The 20,211-nt window shown below is 39.2% G+C and overlaps 1 protein-coding gene and 1 non-coding gene across 6 annotated transcripts in view; one reads left to right on the top strand and one right to left on the bottom strand.

Moving 5' to 3' along the window:
- The window catches only part of LOC124723158 (palmitoyltransferase ZDHHC2), a 279,047-nt gene that overhangs the window by 184,563 nt on the left and 74,273 nt on the right, over positions 1-20,211 (top strand). The window contains exon 8 of one of the 5 annotated variants that reach the window (XM_047248354.1): positions 2,471-2,558. The exons of the other annotated variants lie outside the window; for them this stretch is intronic. Coding sequence (XP_047104310.1) covers positions 2,471-2,549 — 79 coding nt within the window. The 3' untranslated portion in view covers positions 2,550-2,558. Of the gene's footprint in view, positions 1-2,470; positions 2,559-20,211 lie in introns of those variants that run through there. 5 annotated transcript variants of the gene reach the window in all.
- On the bottom strand, positions 17,007-17,081 carry Trnat-ugu. The gene has a single exon. It is a non-coding gene; the product is annotated as a tRNA-Thr (tRNA).

Below are 20,211 nucleotides of genomic sequence, written 5' to 3'. Positions count from 1 at the left end.
CAGTTGATCAATTAATGGGTGTCTCCATTGAAATTGATTCACAAAAAGCAGCTGAACTTAGCATACCACACTCAACAGTGTGTGACCACATTAAAAAGAGATTTGGGAGTGTAATTTAGACCGATGTTTTTGTCAATGAATTTTCTGAGTGTGACCTGAAGCAGAAGTTGCAGCCTTCTGTGCGCTTTGGAAAGTTTCCAAATGCACTTGCACAATGCTACATAAAATTTGGTTGAAGTAGAAATATTCTGAACCATATTCACAATTTTATAAAAACTCTTAGCCTCCTGTCATATCAAGTGGTTCACTTTACAGAAGATTTTGGTTGAGTACTCTTCAATCATGTCAAGTTGTAACTGACCACATCATGGTTAGTCACTTTCCCCTCATTCAGTCATGTTATCAGTTGTGAGATTGATAGTGCTCAGTATAGAACCATTTAAGGCTACATTTCAACCTATGTTGAGCACTCTCTCTCCAACCTTAAAGTGGCTCCCTTCTAATTAAACTGAAGTGCTGCTACAATGTAGGTGTTTGGGATAAGGTAGCCATACGTTGTGTGTGTGTGTGTATTCTGTAGTCAAATCTGAGGGATATTACCAGAAAGCTTAGCACAATTTTCAGTTTATGTCATGTTCCTATTGACTACTGAAAATCTCAATTATTCGGTCAGCATTACTGTTACTCCTTCCATTGTTGACATTTCATCAAGGACATATCAAACACATTTACTTCCTTTACTATGCTATCCAAGGAACCACTTGGGTCATTCAAGAGTGTTATTTTGTGATGAATGTGCAATATATAAAAGTTCACATCCAGGGAATGTGGTTTTTTAATCAAAGGAAGATGTCCAGTATGTGCCAGAGTTGGAAAGAAAGTGGCCTCATGTTGACTGATGTGAGATCTCATCATGATACCAGTTTGGACAATATTTTTTTGAAGGGTATGTGGAAGGAAATTCTTACATGGACATGTAGCAAACAGAATTAATACTTCAGCTGGAATACAAGGGAATTGGGCCTCGTGTGGTTCCTGCAGAACTGAGCCCCAGCACACTTTGCCATTCAGGTGAACAGTTTCAAAGTACCTGGATTGGGCATGGTTTAGCAACATCTCCAGCCCCAGGAAAAAAAGCTGCCGTAAAGCCCAAACCTTTCCACACCATACAACTAAATATGAGGAATAATTAACTCCCATGTGGTTCCTCGTCAGAACAAGCCTGTTGAGGAATTGTGCTAATATTTCAGGCAGAGGTACACATTTATAAAATACCTTTGTAAAGTGTTAGCATCTTATTTTTGTGTGAGGAACTGGGATACTGGATTAGTTTTAACTTAATATTAAAAATATCATAAAATTCATATCTTTTGAAATGGACAGTTTTTGCTCCCAGCAATATCCATAAACTAATTCTACCTAATGGCATAATTCCTGCTAGGAAAGTTTCAAGTTTACTTTACAAAACTAGAAACATTGTGCAAGTTATCAAAGGGGAGTGAATGAATATTTGTGGAGATTTCAATATTCACTTAATGAAATATTTAGATAACAGAAATGACCTGCTCAATCAATATAACTTGTAGAACACTAGGTTGCAAAATGAAGTAGTAAACCAGACTCATATTGAATCCAAAAAACAGATTAATGATTAATGGCATGTTACCAGATGTTCTACAGAGTTGTTGTTTCCATTTTGTGGTATGAAATGGGAACAACTCAGTAGGACATCTGGAAATACACTATTAATCAGTCCTGCTTGAGAAACTAGAGAGATAACAGATTAATGACCATTTGCATTGAATACAAGTCGCCGATAACCTTGCTGTTTAACACCCTATGCATACCACCATATTATGAACTTGGGTCAGCTAGAGTGTGAGATTTGGATGGCTTCTCACACTTTACAGGCAAATGCTGGCTTTTCCCCCTCATTGGCCCCTGAAATGCAACAAACCATTGAAACACACAGAAAAATATTTTTTACAATTCATGGATCGCATATATGAATTTCCAGTCCATCTTTGATTAAAGTGACTGTGTGGTGACAAGAATAGCATCCAGCAACAGAAATACAATAATGCTAGATCCAGAATATAAGTGTGTATGCCATATATACTCTAGAGAAATGAGAACACTGTAAAAGAGAGAAAAATATACATTATAGAAATGGTATGGTAATGGTGCAGAACAATTCTAATCTTAACTCTTGAGAATTTTTTCTCTAGAATTACACAGGGTATTATTGTCTATAACAGTCTGCACATTTATATGTTGAGGCATAACAAATTGTCCAGGTATTTACCCAGTCATGAATAACCTTAATCGTGATGCACAATATTCCGTATGAAGTTACTTCTTAAACAAAAATGAAATCGTAGCATGCAAACAAATAGACAGGCTATTTCCATTATCTGAAATGATATTTAATTGCTGTTACAGTAAAATGCAAATAATTTTTCGCTTTCAGGTATCTGACCCCACTTGTGGAAGAATACTCAGTGGAAAAAATATTCAATTTGTTATGGAACATTAGCAGTTTGCCATGAAAACAAAGCACAATAATAAAATATGTGATGTGATGGCCCCTTGACATGTCTTCATTTGCAATGCATTGTGGAATTTTTTGATGTGTCATGATCTCCAGTGTGAAAAGGCATTAAAGCGGGGGTTACTAGAAATAATTTTCCAAAAATCCTTCACCAAAGAAGACGAAGTAAGAATCTGAATAAAGAACAACTGCCAGCATGAGTAGTAACTTAAAAGTAGATGTCTTCAGTGTAGCAAAGCAGCTTAAATCACTTAGTACAGGAATGTTCTCCGGTCCACATTGTATACCACTTAGATTGTTGTCAGAGTACGCTGATAGGATAGCTCCAAACTTAGCAATCATATACAGTCACTTGCTCGATGAAAGATCAGAACGTAAAGGCTGGAAAGTTGAACAGGTCACACCAGTACTTGAGAAAGGAACTAGCATGGTTGCTAATGATTACACATTATCTGTAACTGTTATGGATTTGCCAACTTAACTATGGAGTTACAGAAAGTTGCTAAAAATGTTAAGGAAATAGACGTTTTATAATTTGATGTTTTAAAAAATTGGAAAAGGCATTGTTTAAATTTCACTAATCATATACTGTACTGTTAAAATGTTGTATAGATTTTAATGATTTCCTTCAGTAATATGTAGTAAATCTTTCTGTGAATGATTTTGCCATGATGGCTACTTACGTAGGTTATGCTGAGTGGTGATGAAAATTTTTCTTTCTGCACTTGTCAGCTTAAAGGGTAGCCAAAGGCCTTCCCATTTTGGTAACATGAGTTCCTGCCCAATCACTGAAGCTAAGCAACATTGCCTGGCTAGTACTTGGGTGGGTGATCATTCAGGGAAAACTCGGTGCCGTTGGTGTTGAGGATATGCAAATCGCCAAAGTGACATCCAATTGACAGACTTGTACCAGGTCCTGGTGCCACCTGACATTTATTTATTTTTTAGTTTAAAGAAGCGGAATAAAATTGCTTTTGAACAAAGTTGCATCACAATATTACCGATATTCATATTTAAGCTATTGCGATTTTTCCATGGAGGCAAGTTTCTCTAACCATATAATGTCATAAGGTGCACAGCTCACCCATTTATCTGTACTTAATGGCCGTCTCCTTTATTTTATTTTATTATTATTTTTTTTTCCCCGGGAGTAAATTATTATTGACTGATCAGTTTTCAGTAATTTTGTGACTTTATCTGTGTTTGGTGATTTTATTCACAATTTTAGATTTCAAAAGCACTACATGTGTATAGTGTTAGCTGCTAAGGAGTTTTTTAGTTGTTTTCTCAAAAATGCAAGGAATTAGACTTTTTTGTGTTCGTTCAGCAACTGTTAACAGTTTCTATAAGACAAGCCTAAAGCAAATCATAATGCAAAACTAAACAGTGGAAATGATATCCAGAGTGAAAGTGAAAAAATAATATGATGGAAGCTTCTGTAGATGTTCAAAGTACCAGTATTACTACTTTACTTATGTTGATTGCACTAAGAAGGAAAGTGAAAAATGATCACAATAAAAAAAGTAAATACTCTAAAAGGTCTCCAAATACTGCAGCAAATTCAGATAGCAATGTTGTAACACCAAAGTGTTAGCCTAAATTAGGCTTCTAATTTTTGAAATTTTCTGGGATGGGGCCATGGAGCCTCCTTTGTATTTGCCATGTGATTACTAATAGCCCCTTGTCCGTGTCGGCAGCTATGAAGTAGGAGTAATCCACTGCACAGACTATCAGCTCGAAGAAAACAGTTTATTAATAGATGACACAGATTCAGAAAATATCGTTCTTCTGAAACACAACCAGCTCTTTATTTACACAAAGCAAAGAGTGCTGTTGACAGGGTGTTTCAAATTGATTTCATATTTTTAGATTTCCAGAATATGTTTGACACCATTCCTTACAAGCACCTTCTAATCAGATTGCATACCTAAGTCGCTATCATCTCAGCTGTGCAACTGGATTTGAGATTTCCTGTCAGAAAAGTCACTGTTCATAGTAACTGATGGAAAGTCGTGGAGTGAAACAGAAGTGATATTCTGGCGTTTGACAAGGAAGTATTCCTAGATTTCCAGAAAGCTTTTGACACTGTACCACGCAAGTGTCATGTACTGAAACTACGTGCTTATGGAATATAATCTCAGTTTTGTAACTGGATTCATGATTTCCTGTCAGAGAGGTCACAGTTTGTAGTAATTGACTGAAAGTCATTGAGTAAAACAGAAGTATTTCTGGTATTCCCTGAGGCAGTGCTATTGGCCCTCTGCTGTTCTTTATCTATATAAACAATTTAGGAGACAATCTGAGCAGCTGTCTTAAGTTGTTTGCAGATAATGCCATTGTTTATCATCTAGTAAAATCATTAGAAGATCAAAACCAATTGCAAAATTATTGATTAGAGATCCGTATGGTGCTAAAAGAGGCAGTTGACTGTAAATAATGAAAAATGTTAAGTTAGCCAGGTGTGTACTAAGATGAATCCACGAAGTTTTGGTTACATAATAGCTCACAGAAGTCTAAATGTTGTGAAATTCCACTATATACTTAGAGATTACAATTATGAATAACTTAAATTGGAATGATCACATAGATAATGGTGTTGGCAAAGGTAACCAAAGACTGCGATTTATTGGTAGAACACTTAGAAGATGCGACAGGTCTACAAAAGAGACTGCCTTCACTATGCTTGCCCGTCCTATTCTGGAGTACTGCTGCAGGGTATAGGATCCGCATCAGATTATTTTGACAGAGGGCATTGAAAAAGTTCAAAGAAGAGCAGCTTCTTTTGTATTATCACAAAGTGGGGGGGGGGGGGGGAGGGGAGGGGAGAGTCACAGTTGCAGTATGAGATTCGGTGTGGCATGTTTCATTGGAGCAGGGTCTTTTCACAAAATTTTAGTCACTGACTTTCTCCTCTGACTCCAAAAAATTTTTTGGTGTCCACCCACATACGGAGAACTGATCATTGTAATAAAATAATAGAAATCAGAGAGTTCACATGGAAAGATTTAAGTGTTGGTTTTTCCTTTGTGCTGTTCTAAGAGTGGAACAGTAGAGAAATGGCTTGAAGGTGGTTCATTTATCCCTCTGCCAGGAACTTAATTGTGTATTGCAGAGTAGTCGCGTGGATGTAGATGTAAATTTAATTTTGTTCTTCTGTTTTTCTTGCCCAATAACTCACCTATAAAGACCTTTTCATGTTTTATCATCTTGTCTTTGTAGTAGGTGACCTTAACGATTACAAAATTCTTTATTCAGCAATATTTGTTCAAACTAAGTTTCTGTTTCTAATCACTGGCATAAATCTTCATTAAATAATAGAGAACTATCTCCACCAACTGAAGAATTGTTATTATGGAGTGATATGTTGCAGACACTTCCTGTTCCTTAAGACTCATCGTATGTCTGTAAGTTGTTCTTTATTTTCCTGTTGCATTTATCTGACTTCTTTGTGACAGACTTTTTCTTTTGCCCTTTGGTTTCTTCTAGGTTTTCAGGTACCTGTACTACATCATTCTCAATTCCCACCCTCCCCCCCCCCCCCCCCCCCCTTTCTGTGGTGACAGTGATCTTTTTCCCATGCTGATCCTAGAAATTCCTTAAAGGATTCCGACCATGCTCTGCTGTAGATCATGATGCATTATTTGTGTCATTTGTGGTTGACACTGTAGGTGAATATTTGAGAACTGCAGCCTTTTCCAGCAGGACGACTCTGATCTTTTTTAAACAATCTTTCCAATTGGTAGATATGTTAGCCTGAATTGCATCCAGTGCTTTTTTTTTTTTATAATTTGGGAACTGATCTTTTCTTGCTAATTTTCTGTGTTTCATTTTCCACTCAGACAACAGCTTCCTGTTTTAGCAGTCTGCAAAAAGTCAAATCCAATAGCTGACATAAATGTGTGCTCTTGGGTGGAGGTAGAATGAAGTGTATATTGTTCTTGGAGCACTGCTCGACAATGCTGATTGATATATGGCTAGCTACATTTTCACCTATAATCGCTGTAGGAACATCTCCTAGTCTTTAAGATAGGGCAGAGCAACAGTCTGAAACCAGTGTTCAAAAAGAATTCATTCTGTCCAGCCTGACTCGGTCCTGTGGTATATTGCGCTTATAGGCCTACCTTCTGTCCATGTATTATACAGGTTATTCAGCTTGTGAACCACATAAGGTGGAAATAAAACCCCATTAGCTGCACCCAAAAACATAACAGAAAAATTTTTCCTTGCAACATCCATTATCCTCTGTGGGAGCTTGTATTTCTGTTTACAATAAGTTTTGTTTTCCCTGCATTATCTTGCATAGTAGACTCACTAAAACTGTCATTTGCATTGGCTGACATCTCTTTTAAGGAACTGGCCAGTTCATTATAATTTTCATCTGTAGGCTCAGGTGTAACAGCTGTCCTGGCTCATGTAATGTTATTACACATTCGAGTTTTTAGCTCATTACTTTGCCTTGATAAATGTGTCTTTGCCTATTTTGAGCTGGGGAAATTGTTCTTGTATCAAGTTTCCACCACTCCCTTTTTATCAAGAAACTTCTCCACAGCAAATCTAATGTCAAAGATTGCAAATGAGAATCCCCACTCCACTTTTAAAAAGCTGAGAAATTGGATATAACTTTTTCTTCATTGTGGTTGAAAACAGTGGCCCAGCTATAAGGACTCGGCAGTACATTTTTACCCACCTCTGAATCAATGATTTTGAAACTCTGAATTCTTCTTCTTCTTCTTTTTCCAATAGCTCATTCCATTTTTAAGGCTTCAGCTGCATTCTGTATGGCACTTTCACTGAAGATATAGTAGGCTTTCGAAGTCGTGTATGATCAAACATATCTTTTCCCTCACTAAAACTCAAAAGTAAAACAATAATATAAAAATAACGTATCAATTATTTTGAATCAGTTTTGTGTCCTGACTTAAAACAGCATCCAAAGTTTGGCTTAAGTGTGACTGTTATTGTAAAAGTACATACATGTCAAACACATGAAGATTTAAACAAAAAATCATGGCTAGGCTTTCATTACAACACGTAAGTGATACCAGCTATGTACTTTATTAGAGTTACATGCATACAAGGAAACTTCCAGATACCCAATTATCATGAATATAAACATTTTCATGTTTTTAGCAAAGATTTTAGCTTAAATAGTGCACCTTAATTGCAAGAACAATTCACAAACTGGAGGTCTGTTCACTGGAACAACAATTGAACTTTATTTACACTGAATTGGCAACCAGCTAGAATCTCCCATAGAGCTGTGCCAACTGTCAACATAAAAGGTGACAAAATGTCCCAAGTTAGGATTCTGTCCCAAGTATGAGAACTTGCTGTACCATGTGACATTTATGCAAATCATTAATGTATGAAGCACATACATATCTGTAAACACACTTCAGTTATATAATAATAAAGAACATAATTAACACTCCCTGAAGCAAAAGTGCCAAGACTCTAATCTGAATATACTTCTAAACACTCATGCTGACCCTCCCTTTCTTTTTACTTGAGTTGGCCAATTCTAACATGCATAGAAACTAAGACTGTAGTCCCAGAATTTCATGCCCTGTCTGATGGCCCTGTAATCTTCCCTGTGCTGTATGGTATCTTATGTGATTTTAAGTCTTCTAAAATCCCTTCTTGTATCTTTTGGACATCCTATGAAGTTTTTTAATATGGAAATGAAATTGAAAAATTTTTGGTTATCCTGTTGTCATTTATTCTGTTGCTTAGTGTCTAATTTTTGCCTGGAATGGTACTGATATTTTATGATGATGTTTTTTAGCGAGTTTGTATGCTAATTCCATTTTCTTTGATGTTTCTTTCCTTGTGGTGTTATCTGATGCATTTGTTGTATCTGTTCTCCCAAATATCTGAAATTGTCAATTCTTTTGATGTTTCTGTGTGATATTTGTGTATACTTTTTTCTGTTGTGCTTGCATTAAATGTATTCTATTTTCTCATATGATTTGGTTATCTTCAATTTTGTGAAATGTTTGCATCTGTTTTGTCCTCAGATATTATTACAGTCAGTATTGTCACGAAAAGTGAGACATTTCACCTTGAATCTTCCTTCTTGTCCTGAATGGATTCCTTTTATGTTTTTCTCTTGTTGTTCTTTATCCCACTCCCTCATGGCCTTTATGGAGTCATCCGTCTCCTGACTGGTTTGATGTGGTCCACCATGAATTTCTCTCCTATGCCAAGATTTTTATTTCAGAGTAGCAGTTGTAACCTACGTCCCCTATTATTTGCTGGATGTATACCAATCTCTGTGTTCCTCTACAGTTTCTACCTTCTGCAGCTTCTCTAGTACAATGGAAGTTATTCCCTAATCTGAACAGATGTCCTCTTATCATATCCCTTCTCCTTGTCAGTGTTTTCCACATATTCCTTTCCTCACTGAGTCCGCAGAGAACCACCTCATTCCGTACCTTTTCAGTGCACTTTGGTTTCCCACAATATGTGTTTCACTACAATAAAATTCTGTGCTCCAAACGCACATTCTCAGATATTTGTTCCTCAAATTAAGGCCTATGTCTGATACAGCAAACTTCTTTTTGTCAGGAATCCCCTTTTTGCCAGTGCTAGTCTACTTTTTATGTCCTCCTTGCTCTGTTCATCATGGGTTATTGTGCTGCCTAGGTAGCAGAATTCATAAACTTCATCTATCTCATGACGCTCTTTTCTGATATTAAGTTTCTTTTTGTTCTCATTTCTGCTGCTTTTCATTACTCTCACCTTTCTTTGGTTTACTCTCAGTCCATATTCTGTACTCAGTAGACATTCCATTGAACAAATGCTGTAATTCTTCACTCTGACTGAGGATAGCAAAATCATCAGTGATATCTTTTCACCTTCAATTTTAATCTCTCTCTTGAACCTTTCTTTTATTTCCATCATTTCTTCGTCAATGTGACTGAACAGTAGGGGGAAAAAGACTACTCCCCTGTCTTTCACACTTTTTAATCCAAGCACTTCATTCTGGATCATCCAGTCATTGTTTCCTCTTGGTTCTTGCACATATTGTATATAACTCCTCTTTCCCTACAGCCTACCCCAATTTTTCTCAGAATTTTGAACATCTTGCACTATTCGACTTTGTCAAATGCTTTTTCCAGATTGACAAATCCTATGAACATGTCTTGACTTTTCTTCAGTCTTGCTTTCATTATCAACCACAACTTCAGAACTGCCTCTCAGTGCCTTTACCTTTCCTAAAGCCAACCTGATTGTCATCTGACAGACCCACAATTTTCTTTTCCATTCTGCCGTATGTTATTCTTGTCAGCAACTTGGATGTAGGTGCTGTTAAGCTGATTGTGCGATAATTCTTGCACTTGTTAGCTCTCACTATCTTTGGAATTGTGTGGGATGATTTTCAGAAAGTCTGGTGGTGTATTGCCAATCTTAGAGTCTATACTCCAACGTGAGTAGTCCTTTCATTGCTACTTCCCTGGGGATTTTGGATTATCTATCCCTTCTGCTTTATTTAATCTTAAGTCATCCTAAGTCCGCAGCTCATGGTCTAACGCCAGCGTTCTCGCTTCCCAAGCACGGGGTCCCGGGTTTGATTCCCGGTTGGGTCAGGGATTTTCACATGCCCCAAGATGACTGGGTGTTGTTGTGTTGTTGTCATCATCATCATCATCATCATCATCATCATCATCATTCATCCATCCCAATTACGGTCAGAGGAAGGCAATGGCAAACCACCTCCATTACGACCTTTCCTAGTACAGCGGTGCAGGTCTGCCGCATCGTTCCTCTACGCTCTGTCAAGAACCACGGAACGTCATTTCCCATTCCAAGTCATCCTAAGCCCTTTTAAATTGTGCTTCTAATACTGGATCCCCTATCTCTTCCCTGTCATTCCTCTTTCTTCTTCCATCACATCGCCAGGCAAGTCCTCTCCCTCGTAGAGACCCTCAGTGTACTCTTTCCGCGTATCTGCTCCCTCCTCTGCATTTAACAGTGGAATTGGCATTCCACTCTTTATGTTACTGCCCTGGCTTTTAATTTCACCAAAGATTGTTTTGACTTTTCTGTGTACTGAGTCAGTCATTCCGACAGTCATTTTCTTTTCGATTTCTTCACAATTTTAATGCAGCCATTTCACCTTAGTTCCTACACTTCCTATTTATTTCATTCCTAAATGACTTATGTTTCTGAATTACTGAATTTCCCTGAATATTTTTGTGCTTCCTTCTTTTTTCAATCAGTTGAAGTATTTCTCTAATTACTCATAGATTCTTCACAGTTACTGTCCTCGTACATATGGTTTTCTTTGTAACTTCTGTGATGGCACTTTTTAGAGATGACCTTATCTAATACCAAATTGAAGAGAAACAGAGAGTCCATTGCCCTGCTGAACTCATGACTTAATGCTGAAGGGTTCAGAGGCTTCTCCTAAGAATGTAATTTTTGAAGTACAGGGTGGCCCGTAATTATGTATATGATGATTAACTGACTGTAGTATTTGTAATTGTAGACACAGTGTTTCAGTATGAAGTGTGTTGAACATTTTACACACAACACTTCAGAAAATAATGGAGATTCTGAAATGAAAGCAAAGTCATCCTTGTTTGATAAATGATCTTAAAGATGATCATCCAGATAGGCACTTGGACTTTACAGAAAAATGGCTAGGAATGCTGAAGGAAAATCCTTGTTTCAAAAAACACATCATTTGGACAGATGAGACCAAATTTCATGTTTAAGGAAGTGTTACCTGACACAATTTCATGTACTGCAGGAATACCAGTACGGGTGATGGTTTGGATGGTGCGTTGGTGGACCATGCCATGGAGAACAGTGATTAAAATTCTTGTAAGGAAAGGTATGAGAATAATGTGTTTATGTTCAGGTTATGTTACTAGTTCATTGAAACATCATATACAGAATTATCTACATTTGCATCTATTTACATACTCCGCAAGCTGCCCTATGGTGCAAGGCAAAGGGTACCTTGTACCACTACTAGTCATTTCATTTCCTACTCCAGTCATAAACAGAGCGAGGGAAAAATGACTGTCTATATGCCTCCATATGATCCCTAATTTCTCGAATCTTATCTTCATAGTCCTTACACACAATGTATGTTGGCAACAGTAGAATCATTGAGCAGTCAGCTTCAAGTGTCGATTCTCTAAATTTTCTCAATAGTGTTCCTCAAAAAGAGTGTCGCCATCCATCCAGAAATTCCCATTTGAGTTCTGAAGCTTCTCTGTAACACTTACATGTTGTTCAGACCTACCATTAACAAATCTAGCAGCCTGCCTGTGAGTTGCTTCAATGTCTTCCCTCAATCCAACCTGGTATGGATGCAAAACACTTGAGCGGTACTGAAGAATAGGTTGCACCAGCGTCCCATATGCAGTCTCCTTGACAAGTGAACCACTTTTTCCTAAAATTCTCTGAGTAAACTGAAGTCGACCATTTGCCACAGTTTTCACATGCTCATTCCATTTCATATCACTTTTTATGCCATAGCATCATCAGAAAATGGCCGCAGATTGCTGCTCACCCTGTCCGCCAAATCATTTATGTATATAGAGAACGCAGCAGTCCTATCACACTTCCCTGTTGCACTTCTGATGATTCCCTTGTCTCTAATGAACAGTCGCTGTCGAGGGCAATATATTGGGTTCTGTTACTTAAGAAGTCTTAGAGCCACTCTCAGATCTGTGAACATATTCTATATGCTTGTAACTATGGATTTCTATATGCTCGTACTTTCGTTAATAGCCTGGAATGGGCCACCGTGTCAAATGTTTTCTGGAAATATAGACATATGGAATCTGCCTGTTGCTCTTCATCCATAGTTCGCAGTACATCATGTGAGAAAAGGGCAAGCCGAGTTCCGCACGAGCGATGCTTTTCAAAACGATGCTGATTTGTGGACGTAAGCTTCTCAGTCTCAAGAAAATTTATTATATTCTAACTAAGAATATGTTCAAGGATTTGGCAGCAAACCGAAGTTAGTAATATTGGTCTGTAATTTTGCGGGTCTGTTCTTTTGTGCATATATACAGGAGCTGCCTGGCTTTTTTCCAGTTGCTTGGGACTTGTGCTAGGCAAGAGATTCACAATAAATGCAAGCTAGGTATGTGGCCAATGCCGTAGAGCACACTTTGTTAAACCTAATTGGGATTCCATCCACACCTGGTGAATTATTTGCTTTCAAATCTTTCAGTTGTTTCTCGACACCATGGATGCTTACTACTATGTTGTCCCTACGGGAGTCTGTCAGAGGGTCAAATGACGGTATGCTTGTATGAATCTCCTGTGTGAATGATTTCTTGAACATGAAATTTAAAACATTAGCTTTCATTTTGCAATGTTTAACTGCCACTCCAGACTGGATAACAAGGGACTGAATGGAAACCTTAGACTCGCTTAGAGATTTTGCATAGGACTAGAATTTTCTTGGGTTCACTGCCAGACCTTTTGCTAAGGTGTGATGGTTGTAGTTGTTGTATGCTTTGCCCATAGATATTTTCAGAGATGTTTGAATCTCTGCTAACCATTGCTTTTTGTCATCTGTGAATTCTCATTTGAACAGTGCGTGCAACATCCACTGCTTTCTCAGCATCTTCCAAATTTTGTTAGTAAACCATGGTTGGAGTTCTCCATCCTTTATCCACTTACTAGCCACATAACTTTCCAGACCACGATTTTCAGTGTGCTTAGACGTTGTTCATAATTCCTCTACGTCCATCTTACTGGAATTTAGTGATGTCAGTTCACTGTCTTAAGTGAGATGCTAACAACTGTGTATCTGCTCTATCTAGCAGAGATACTCTCCTAGCCTTCTTGACTGATTTATTAACTTTCATAACTATAGTTGCTGTAATGACACCGTGATCACTAATCCCTGTTTCTGTACTGACGTTGTCAATATTGTATGGCCTATTTTTAGCTACAAGATCTAAAATACTTCTGTTGTGTGTGGCCTGGCAAGCAGGCTGCTAAAGACAGTCTTCAGAATAGGTGTTCAAAAGTATTCTGCACGACTGTCTGTCCCCCTCCCCCCCCTCCCCCCTCCCACCCACAATGAATCCATAGACATCACACTCTATACTCGATAGATTAAAGTTGCCTCCAACTAGTCCTCTCACGGGGCTCTTCATTCATTTGCTGAGTACGGGCTTGGCGATCCCTAGTTGCCTGAGCTGGGGACTGGTGAGCGCCACCAGTTCTGTCACTCTAACCTCTGGGTGTGCTTCATCGAGCACCATGCAGCGTGGTGGTGGAATGTTGTGTGTCACCTGGGATGTTGGCCTAACTCCCTGGGTCACAAGGATGGTACTAACCTCTGTATATTAAAAAATAAATAAAAAAACCTCAATACTTAGTTGTATTGCATGCTGATGGTATGCATGGGTGTTGAGGAAGAACAGCCATAAGTGGGCGGCCTCTGGGGAACCTGCTGCACCTCAGTTGTTAAAGGCTTACCCAGGCAAGTGGGGCTGTGTCTGGCTGGACATCCATTTCGTAGCTGCTCTTGGGACGACCGTGGAGCCTCTTTAATTCTTAAAAAACTGTTCTTAGCGAATCAGGTGGGCCACTGGTGAGCACTATTACCCATCCCAACAAGAGAAACTGTGAGGGTACCTCTCCTGAGCATACTCTTCAGACATGTAGAACCAGTTATAGTAACAGGTCACATATGTCAAAATGTTTTTGTGACAGTTAAAAGAGCCGAGGGCACCTTTGCTAAGGTGTCCCCATTCTACAACCAGAAAGGCTTAGATGGTATTATGTGTGGTCTGAAGACAATAGAAAGACTTCACAATGTACATTGTTGATTGAAATGGCCACTGCAGGGGAAGTACAGAGACTTCAAAAAGCAGCTGCATCGGGTTAATACCCTATTGCTGTTGAACTGCATAAAGCATTAAATTGCAGCTCTGAGGTGGCAACATGTGAAGACCTCATGGATGAGGACATCAGAATCTTACAACAGGAATGGGCAGACGAAGGTGTTATGGAGGTTCAAAATGTGAAGAAGAGAGTGGATGGGCAGCTTGAAACAACATCTACATTCATTCTAAGTTTCAATATGCAAAACCTGCCCAGCCCAATTAAGGCAGGTTTCTTGTGCTTACTAGTTCACCCATTTTTTCCAAATCCCATGTGGTGTTGGGGTCAAGTGTCAAAGATTTGGTCATACTACCATTGCATGTAATGGTCGTGTTACTTGTGGGATTGTGGTCAAACAGTCAGGAACCAGGTGTGGAATGTTCATCTCCATCAGTGTGTTAATTGCTCTAACTCACATCCAGTCTGGGGTAGAGTGTGCCCCATCTATAGGGATAAAAAGAAAATTCAAGCACTTTAAGTTACGCATCATGTGTCACATGCAGAAGTAAAGAAACTGTTTAAATCCATGCAGCCCCAAGCATTCGCTACCTCATTTGAATTGGCTGTGAAACAGCCCATCGTTAAAAATTAGTTTGATGACACAAATGGAAGCGGCAACTGCCGCTACCGACATGTGCTCCTGTTGCTGCACATGCCAACACCAGGCTTGTGTAACACTGCACTTGCCAGAGACTCGGTTACACAAACTTGTCAGACTCCAATGTGGAGCCATTACACTGAGCAGCAGCTGTCCCATTGGCACTGACTGGCACACTCATTCAGGACCCTTCCTGTGTTTCAGCCCAACAAGGGAAAACTACCACAAAGACAAAGTCAAAGTCAAAGTCCAGTGGAACAGTATCTAAAGTGCCGGCAGTGAAACCAGCTGCTACTGCTGCTATTGATGATTTGGTAATGGATGTGGTTCCAGTTGGTGCCCCATCTAGTCCTACTAGTCCACCACCAATTACCTCGCATTCCCTGCCAAGGTGCAAAGAGAAAGGAAAGACAAACTTTCCCAATAGATTATGGACATCCTGCAGTGGAATTTAAATGGCTTCGAGTTCAGGTGGATGAACTAAAGTTCCTCACACACACCGGACCTATAGAGAGAGAGAGAGAGAGAGAGAGAGAGAGAGAGAGAGAGAGAGAGAGAGTGTTTTAGGAAACACATTTCAAGGTTTCTGATATCCCTGTGTTTAGGGGTTATTGTCTACATCGAAAAGATGACCTTCATGGAGACAGAGCTCAGGGAGGAGTAGCAGTGTTCGTCTTGACACACTTTACTCCTCCCCTGTAACCCTAATCACCACACTACAAGCAGTTGCTGTCACTGTGTATTTTTGTCCTTTCAGGTAATCTTCAGTTCCCCCTGCCTTCTGCCACAGGCAACACTGCATGGCGAGGCATTTTCTGAGCCGATCGACCAGCTTCTGCCACTGTTTGTGCTCCTAGAGGATTGTAATGCTCATAATATTCTATGGATAGTCTCTCCACCTGCCTAAGGGGATGAGTGGTTGAAAGTGTATTACAATCTGACACCATGTGTCTCTTATGTACTGGCTCCATGACACTTTTTTGCACAGCAACAGGGACATTCTCCACCATTGATTTGATAGCTTGCTCTTCTGCTCTTGCGGACTCTGTCAGCCCCCATTCGCCAGATGACCTCCACTCCAGTGACCACTTTCATACTACTGTCCGACTCTTACGATGAATGGCTGCTACCCAAGGCGAACTGGATGCTTCACAGCAGCCGGCTGTGCTTGAGCACAGGGACAGTGTCCTCCATTGTGTTGGTCACATTACCAATGTAATCCATGCTGCTGCTGATGCATCTATACCTAAATTGTCAGACCGTCACAGAGGGCAACCTGCTGTTCATTGGTGGAATGATCAGTGTGTCTGTGCTATATGGGACAGGCAGGAAGTGCTGGGCAGGTTCACGCATCGTCCGACAGCAGAGAACGTACGAGCCTTTTGGTTAGTGAGAGCAAAAGCCCAGTGGACATTGAAGGAGAGCAAGAAGCAATCATGGCCCAAGTTTCTAAAGTCTAATTGGTCAAATTCTGCCACTGCAGTATGGGAAAAGGATGTGTCTTCAGCTGCTGTAAAGGACAATGGAGTACTTTAACGATGTAACATCATCCATGAGTCCAGTTCCAGGTTTCTGTGCCCATCATGAAGTTTGGGAGAGGAGATGCCTTGCTTTCGCCTCCATCAATGCTGAGGCCTGTAACCTCCCATTCACCATATGGCAATTGGACACAGCATTAGCTGCACTCCTGAGACTGCTTCTGCACCAGACTTTATATGTTATGGTATGCTATGGCACCTTAACTCTCAATCTAAAGAAATCTTATTTGCTCTCTTTAATAAGGTATGGAGAGATTGAGAATATCCTCTCCCTTGGAGGGCATCTGTAATAGTCCTCATTCTTAAATGAGGGAAGGACCGCGCACTCCCAGGCAGCTATTGGAGTGTCACTCTTACAAGCTCTGTAGGAAAAACTGTAGAAATGATAATTAAATGGACACCCTAGCTGCAAGCAGGCGTTGATACACTTCATTGGGGACATGCTGAAAATGTGTGCCCCGACCGGGACTCGAACCCGGGATCTCCTGCTTACATGGCAGACGCTCTATCCCTCTGAGCCACCGCGGGCACAGAGGATAGTGCGTCTGCAGGGACTTATCCCTTGCACGCTCCCCGTGAGATCCACATTCCCAACATGTCCACAACACTACTAATCAGTCAAGTAGCTCCTAAGTTGGCCTCGCGAGGTGGAGTGCACTCTGTACCAGCGCTCCCACCAAGGAAAAATTGTGCTGGTAGTTGCAGCTGCAAACCCAGGTTCACCACATGGCAGTCAGCCACACTTACAACAGCTGTGGAGGTGAACAACAAAAGCTTCAGTGGGCATAAGAGTGAACCTTTCATAAAAAAAATAATCATGTTATTGCAAGTTATAGCCTATGCAACCAAAAATGTGATATTATGCAAACTGAATGCATCTGTACTTACGTAAAAAAAAAAAAAAATGATGGTGATAACAAAAAGTTTTGGACTTATTTTTTATCATTGTTGAAAATATATTTTAACTTTTCAGACATGTAATTAATAAAAAACCTACAGAAGAAACTGCAGATGTACTGAAACAAATGTGGGCAAAGAAATTGATAAACATTTGTTTTGCAGTATTAATCAGAGCCCTTAACAAACTATACTTTCTACAAAAATGACTATTTTAGAGCATTAAAATTGAAAAGATGACCATATGAGACAATATTAGTTTAGAATTGTAGTTTAGTATTGCACCAATAAGACATGTATAGTCACAGGTGATCCATTATAGTGCATATTACCTTATCAGATTAGACAGCATTAGAGTATTTAATTCTTTCATACATTTAAGTATTGAGCACAGTAAAATATTTATTGGCAGCGGTTACCAGTTTGTTAGAATATGACCCTCTTCAGACCATTTATACCAAAATATAAATAGAGAATGGATTTATAGGGAAGTCTGATAATAATAGTAACATATTAAATACATGACGTACAACGTGAAAAGAATAAATTCTACCTGTGATGGTATGTGGTGGTAGTGAATGGAAAAAGTGTTTTGACTCCACTAACATCAACTGCTGAGGAGAGCAATGAAATTGTTGCTTAAATACATGATTCTCCATCCACGACATACCGAATTACGCCAGCAGTAGCATGCACTCGCACACAGAGAGTGTGAGAGTGTGTGTGTGTGTGGGTGTGAGGGTGAGGAGTAGTGGAAGAAGGAATAGGATATCTGCGAAGTTCTTACACACTATTAAGAAGGCAAAGATAATGTGGTACACAAATAGAATAGCTAATTCACAGGATAAAATTAAAACCATATGGTCAGTCATGAAGGAAGTGTTTGGTCCACAACACGAGGTCAGCGATATGAAGTCAGTACGTAGTAAAAATGTTTCTGTTACTGATAAGTCAGATATCTGTACAGTATTTAACAAACACATTCTGAACACTGCTGGTAATTAAATAAAAACTTAGTTTCTACATGGAATCATATAAATCTCTTAGAAAATGCTTTTCTGAGACTGATATCTGAAATAGTCCTCTGTTATACTGAAAAAGGGGAGATTGAGTCAATAATTAAATCACCGAAGACTGAGGACTCCAATGAATATGATGGAGTGTCTGTCAGAATATTTAAGTACTGTGCTGCACATGTTAGCCCTGTACTTATTCATATTTGTAATTTTTCCTCTAGGAATGGTCAGTTTCTTGAATGGTTAAAGTACTCGGCAGTAAAGCCACTTTATAAAAAGGGATAATGTAGACAATTTTAGACCTATTTCTATGTCATCAGTGATTTCTAAATGGTTTTAGAAGTAGTGTAACAACTGAAAATTCTATATTCTCATTTCTCTGTCAGGTACTGGATGGATTAGACAAAAGGTTTTGAATGCTAGGCATATTTTTTTTTATTATTTAACTAAGGTGTTTGATTGTGTTGATCACAAAATATTGCTCTAGAAGTTGGACCGGTATGGAGTAAGGGGAGTGGCTCACAACTGGTTCACTTCTTACTTTAATAATAATAATAATAATAATAATAATAATAATAATAATAACAGACAGCAAAAGATCGTTATCCATAGTACATGTGTGTGTGTGTGTGTGTGTGTGTGTGTGTGTGTGGGCGCGCGCGCCCGTTTTAATTTCACAGAACAGGCATATGATTAATGAAACTGAAGAATTCTCATTTCTAGGCATTCAGATGATGAATAGTAAACTGTCGTAGGAAGCCCATGTTCAGTATCTTGTTCAAAGACTTAATGCTGTCATTTTTACTATTAGAATGGTATCTGAAGGAAGTGATTGTTAAACACAAAAAGTACTCTACTTTGCTTATTTTCGTTGGCTTAAGACATATTGTATTATACTTTGGGGCAACTCTTCCTATTCTCAAAGGATATTTTTGACTCAGAAATGGGCAGTATTGCCTACTCCACTACCAGCCACAAACAAGAGGATTACCATGTGCCACTGCCTCTGGCAGACATTCATGGTCCAAAGATGATCTGCTAAAAGATCGAAACCGGTCACCATTAAAAAAGTTAAGTGATCAAGATGGCTTCCAGTTTATTTATAATAGTAATCTTATCGTTGCTTTAGTATAATTGTCTTTACCTGTCATCTGATGCTGGAAATGTTTTTCAGTTCCATAATATACTGTGGGAGGTTATTCTAGAGATAAGTTCCTGCTGCTGAGAAGGACTTCGAGAAGGTGGCTGAGTGATGGAGTGGGGCAGAAAGGATTTTGCTCTCATGGGAAAGTTTCTGCCATTTTGTTCAGACAAGAGCGCTAAGTTTGAGGAGAGGTGTGATGGACAGTGTTCATTGATAAGACGGTAGAGAACACAGAGAGTATGGAAATTTCTGTGCCTGTCTGCTTGCAACCAGGATGGTTGTGCACATTGTTCTTGTGGTCTTCAGTCTGAAGACTAGTTCAATGCAGCTCTCCATGCTACTCTATTCTGTGCAAGCCTCTCCAGCTTTAAATAGCTACTGCAACTTACATCCTGAATCTGCTTACTGTGTTCATCTTTTTGTCTCCCTCTACTACTTTTACCCCCAATGCACTTCCCTCAGTACTAAATTGGTGATCCCTTGATGTCTCTGAATGTGTCCTGTCAACCGTTTGATTCTTCTAGCCACCGTGTGCCACTAATTTATTTTCTCTCCCAGTTCTATTCAGTATCTCCTCATTAGCTACGTGACTTACCCATCTA

Source organism: Schistocerca piceifrons, chromosome X (genome assembly GCF_021461385.2).
Source record: "Schistocerca piceifrons isolate TAMUIC-IGC-003096 chromosome X, iqSchPice1.1, whole genome shotgun sequence".
Lineage (NCBI taxonomy): Eukaryota > Metazoa > Arthropoda > Insecta > Orthoptera > Acrididae > Schistocerca > Schistocerca piceifrons.
The sequence above is the reverse complement of the archived record's forward strand: the minus strand, read 5'-3'. Positions and strand labels throughout refer to the sequence as shown.